This window comes from Solanum tuberosum, unplaced genomic scaffold (genome assembly GCF_000226075.1).
Source record: "Solanum tuberosum cultivar DM 1-3 516 R44 unplaced genomic scaffold, SolTub_3.0 scf00324, whole genome shotgun sequence".
Taxonomy (NCBI): Eukaryota; Viridiplantae; Streptophyta; class Magnoliopsida; order Solanales; family Solanaceae; genus Solanum; species Solanum tuberosum.
The window spans coordinates 388,762-394,761 of NW_006239247.1; the positions used below are offsets into that span (position 1 = coordinate 388,762).

The 6,000-nt window shown below is 31.4% G+C and overlaps 1 protein-coding gene across 1 annotated transcript; it reads right to left on the minus strand.

The window, feature by feature from the left end:
• Nucleotides 1-148: 148 nt before the first annotated feature.
• Nucleotides 149-3,783, minus strand: LOC102584019 (bark storage protein A-like). The gene is made up of 6 exons (XM_006360436.2): nucleotides 3,501-3,783; nucleotides 3,313-3,380; nucleotides 2,785-2,940; nucleotides 1,983-2,189; nucleotides 1,142-1,321; nucleotides 149-508 (listed from the first exon to the last, which is right to left on the minus strand). The coding sequence occupies exons 1-6, from the start codon at nucleotides 3,742-3,744 to the stop codon at nucleotides 332-334; spliced, it is 1,032 nt and encodes a 343-aa protein (XP_006360498.1). The 5' UTR covers nucleotides 3,745-3,783; the 3' UTR covers nucleotides 149-331.
• Between the last annotated feature and the right edge of the window lie 2,217 nt (nucleotides 3,784-6,000).

Here is a 6,000-nt window from a genome sequence, read left to right on the forward strand (position 1 = left end):
GAGTTTGCAAAATTTTATTTAAGGAATTTGAATGAAAAATAGTTGGTTTGGGTTCATGATCAAGTAAAATAATAGTAGTAAATTTGTTAATATTTAGTCAAAGATCCAACAAATCACAAATTCTAATTAAAAAAATTGAACATTAGAATGAAAGAGACAATTGATTCATAATAAGCAGGTCTGATCTTATTTTACGTACACACTTAAATATTTTTATGCATAGACATACATAATTGGAGCAATATCTCCAATATAAATAAGTTTATTCGAACTCACAGAACCGACTCTAAATTCATCTCCGATAATATTTTAGCTATCATAAACATGCTAGCTACAATTGAGAAACATGGTTTATTGGTAGTGACTTGACAAAACCAATAACAACTTTTGCTGTATTTAGAGCAGCTAAAGATCCAAATAATCTTATTGTGTTATCCCCTTTTTGTGTCCCTGCTAAATCTGATAATCCACGAATTGCAATAACTGGATATCCATTTGACAAACATGTCTGCACAAAAAAAAAGAAAAAAACAATGAAACAAAAAGGAATTCAGCTTATATATAAATATATTATACTTATTATATGTTTTAACGTGTAAGTTGTCTTATTTTTTGTGTTACTTATCTGCTTTTTATGAACGGTTGCATGTAGTGAGAGGCAGACGGAGCTCGTATATTATGGGTTCAACTAAACTTAATATATTTCAACACGTAATTAATGTAGATAAGCAGTGAAAAATCACTAAAATTTCAACAAATATTCAATCCCAACCCATAATTTCAAGAATGAGTTAATGCTAAAAAAAAAAAAACATAAAAGTTGAACCCATCAAATTTATATTTAAAACTCCATCTGATTATAATTATCGTTTAAGTGATCTGATAGTATAAATAGTTTTACACACTATGGTATATAGAAGTTAATTTTTTTTTTAAATGTTTTTAAATTATATATATCGTTAGTATAAATAATTTAGTACAAAATCAAGTTACCCAAATAATATTTCCATGTTAACCTCCTTATAATATAAGATTTAATTTAAGATAAATTACTTGCTATAACATATAAAATTGTTCTGTTAATGTAAACATTTCTTATACTGACGATGCATATAACTTAACGGAAGGAAAAGCAAGTTACCATTACTACAGCTGAGCTTTCCATGTCAAGTGATGTAACCCCAAAAGTTTTGAAAAGGAATTGTGTGTAAGCTGCATTGTCAATGAAAAAGTTTGAAGTAGCTCCCTTCAGTCCAACAGCTAATTTTGGCTTTTCCGGTAGACACAATGTTGAATTTGCACATTGATCCAATTTTACCCCCTGTTAATTTCATCCAAACACATCACAATTACAACAAAATAACCATAAAGAAGTAGTATAAAATGTCCCACAAATTAGATTTGGGGAGGGTGGGTGTACAGAGACCTTACCCCTACTTCCGTGAGGTAGAGAGGTTGTTCCTGATAGATCTTTGGTTCAAGAAAATTGTTTTTCACCTCCACTTGATGGATATAGTTATCTGGTATTTGTACTTAGTGACGAAGATATAATTTTTAGGCATAATATATAAACATGACCCTTAACTTAACTTCAGCTGATAACTATGACCTTTAACTTTGGTGTGCACAAATAAACACTTAAACTTGTATAAAATTGAACGAATAGACACATTTGTCCTACATGACAATTTTGCATCCTACATGTATTATGTCATGTAAGACACGTGTGTCTACTTATTCAATTTTATGCAAGTTTAAGTGTCTACTTGTGCATACTCAAAGTTGGAGGGCATAGTTGTCTCATGTTTATGTATTATGCCTAACTTTTACCAAGAGATTCAACATCTACGATATACATACAATGTGGTGACTGACAAAGGGGGTTTGGGTCCCACCTATACTAGGAGAGATGATAGATATACCCGGAGGTATAATTGAAGTGCGTGCAAGCTGACCTGATTCTACGTACTAATATTACTTACTTGCAAATGAGAGGCTACATGAAGCCAATTGTTGGTTATGTTAAACCAAACTGGTCTTTGAGGCACATTGACCTCCCCTGCAGCTGAGTAAAACTGTTCAGTGCTATATCCAACTTTTCCCAATTGATTTTCCCCTCCTTTTGGATCATTATAGCTCTTGAAATCAAATTGAGCAAAGTCATTTGGTTCCATAGTTGCATTTGGTTTCTGTACAAAACAAACAAATTTATGTGAGCCAACTATTTGAGTAGACGGAAATCTATGTTGCTCGGATTCTTCAGAAGCTATGCATTTTTTGAGGGTCCAAGCAACACAGATAAAAGTACAAAAAAAGGTTTGTTTACTATGTTGCTCGAACTCTTCAGAAATTTCAACGGGTGTATGTTAGATCCATTAAAAGTTGTGCATTGGTTACTATACATTTTTGAAGGACCCGACATTGGTGCGACAATATTTTTTTAGAATTCAAGCAACATAGATAATAAAAATATTAAAAAAAGTTTGTTTACTGTGTTGTTCGAACTCTTCAAAAATATTGATGGATATGTGTTGGATCCTCCATAAAGTAATGCATTTTTGGATGTTACAATACTTTTGGAGGGTCCAAGCAACATAGATAATAAAAGTACAAAATAGGTTTGCTTACTATGTTGCTCGAACTGTTCAAAAAATATTGACAGATATGTGCTCTCCTCCAAAAGTTGTACATTTTTGGAGAATTCGACATGGATACGGTAACATTTTTGGAAAGTCCGAGCAATATAATTTGTTTAAAGGGTTAAAACTTAGAAGAATTATTTACCAGCCAATCCCAAAGCCCTGTTTGTGCAAGTTGCCCTGGGATTGTGACATCTCCAATTTGCATAGAACTGTTAGCATTGCCAGAAATACCAAAATGGATTATCCCTTTTATGTCAAACAGATCCAACATCTGTTGTGTTGCTGCTGCTGCATTCACCTAAGGAAACCAATCAACTATTTCATCAATTTTTTTATAACAACAGTCACAAAATCGAACTCTCACCAACAAAGTGAAAATTTAGATAGTCAACCAACTAAGTAATAACTACAATCACTCTAGTCTTACTTCCTATTTCAACCCGACTATTCAAGATTCCAACCGGATCAAACACTATCAAAAAAATTCCATTTCCAAAAAGTTAGATCCGAAACATAATGGAGAAATCTCAACCATCTCATCACGTCCATTAATTGGTCTCTTATCATCAACAAGAGGACAAGAATAAAAGCACTATTTTAAAAAAAAAAACACAAAATAAAGGACAATATCCATTAACTTTTTGAGAGAAAGATTTCAGAAAAACCTCACCAATCCAACTCCACATTTCACATAAATGACTTTTTTGCCCTCAACTTTCCCAATCCGAAATCGTCTACCTGCGACAAATTCGACAAATTCAAAATCTAGAGTTAGTAAATGGAGAAATAGTCTTATTTCATTACACAAGTATAGTCGAGTTGAAAGTAATGAATTTAGTTAAACCAACAAAGCCCGACCTGATAAGTCAACAAAGGGGTGTCTACGATTAGGCGTAAATACACCAGTTTTAAAGAAAGCTTCTTCTTCTGGTGCATACACTGTGATAAGTCCAAGAAAAGGACCATTTTTGTTAACTTTTTTGACAACTCTTAAAGATTCCAATCTTTCAAATGGAATTGCTTGTGCAGAAAATACAAGTAAAGGGATAAATCCCAAAGCCAATATCAGATAAAATAGAAGGACAGCTTGTTTTGCACCCATTTTTTATTGAACTGCAACAAGTTTTGTCCATGATTCCAGGTTAACAATGTTGAATTATATATACCACAATAATTCACACATTTATCAATTTTATAATGGAAGTAGGGTCGGAGCTACGATTTTCTTACTGATGCTTGCATTAGGTAGATTGTCTACATCACACTTTGTGAGTGCGAGTCCTTTGTCCCTACAAACACGATACACTTTGTGCATCAGTCATCATAATTCCCTTTTTTTGAACTTGTTGAATTTTGAATAAATTATTTATATATAATAAGTGACTTTTTTAAACACAGATATATAATTTAGATTGAAGTTATTAAGTTTTGCTTTGTAGTTCTCCTCCGATGTATCAGGACGTTGAGTGATATATTCAAAATCAAATCGTGATGTATCGGAACGTTGAGATATGTATCTGAAATTGGGACACAGTCAATTGGGACATTGAGTGATATATTCGAATTCTTAAATTTTAAAGGATTTTTATAATTTGAAAAATAGTAAAGATAAGTATAATTAACTCTTGACATTGTGAAATTTGTGTAAAATTACCTTTTTTTATTCCATAAAAATAGGAGCGAAGCTACAACTTTGCTTACCTCTTCAACAAAGTGTAGCAGGTATTTTTGAATTTTATATTGGTATTAAAAAATTCATTATATAATTGAGACATATCAACGTGAAATATATGTATATGGAGGATAATAAATACTAATATAAAACAGGATCTTGTCTCGATATTTGCTATGAATTATTGTGAATATTTTATGTCCACTAGCTTGGTACATGATTCATGAATTCATGGTCACCAACTCAAACGTTTATATTATGTTATATTATAAATATAATATAATACTATAAAGATATCTACCCCTATTTTGTTATTTGAAATTTATAAAAAAAAAAATATTATAATAACTAACTTCAAGTTAAAAATATAATAATAATTGAGTTAATTATGATCAAATATTAAGATTTTTTAATACATGACACATGATTTAAATAAAAAAATTACTAAATTCATATGAATCGATAACAAACCCTCTAAATCCGCACATGTTTGTTATTCAATAGAAAACTACATATCCTACATAAAGTAAAAGCTTTGATAAGTCGGCTAACTTGCTCATATTGTGATAGGGCTCAGTCACCCCCTTTCTTCCTGGAAATCAAAATTATAGGGAGATGTGCTTCGGTCTTTCCACGATAGAAGTAGTAGGTATATAACGCATGCAACTAGTAGGCGATAGGAGGATGTAAGTCTTATTCTTTATTGTTGTCAAGCTGCACTTCATGAATGTGCCCTATGTTGTTGAAAGCCTAACTCATCCTCATCCATCCTAGTTAGCAGTTCAAGCTCCGTATCAAGGTCACTATCATCACTACCGATCTCATCAAGAAGAAAACCTGGTGACGTATCCGAAAATAAGAAGAGTAGAGATTTTTGTAATTTTTTCAAATGGTAGAGAATCATATATAAAAGAGAACACTAGGCCCACCTACGTGGCGCCACCACAAATCAGGATTCCCCTTTAATTTATTTATTTCCAAAATTAGTTTTCCCCTTTCATTAAAAGTTGTGACTTTACTTTTATGAAGAGTTGCAGCTTTTATGAAAAGTTGTGACTTTTACGAAAGGTTGTGACCTTCCGAAGGATTGTAACTTTTTCAAAGAATTGTGACCTCTCCGATAAGGCACAATAAGCATTTGTTCACACTAATCTTTGTTGTCTATAAATAGAGAAAATTCCTTTCATTTTTCAAACAACACAAATTTTGTACTTCTTCTTCTCCACAAAGACATAGATAACACACAATAAATTAATTGCTCATATTCAATATGAAGTATGGACAGATTCTCAAGTTTACTGCAAGTTGTAAATACTTTTCTTGAAGTAATAAATGTGTTTCTCGACATTGCGATTGGAAACGAGTGTAGTTTCAAATTGAACTTCATCACTCTGGTATGTTGATTTAAAAAAAAAAACACTCAAACAAACTGAATAGTTTTGTGTAATATTGCTTTAAAAAAAGTTTTGTGTAATATTTTTCCCTTTCAAGTATATATAATAAGTTCAATTGTTGTCCAATATGATACATTCTCCCTTTAATTTTTCATTTTAATAATTACTTATGATACATTTAAATGGGAAAATTTAAAATAATATATGTAAAGCAAAAGTTAGGGTTGAACTTTCTACACGTTAGAATTAGAATATTTGTTCATTTTTTTCAGCCTTTTAAAATTTATTTATT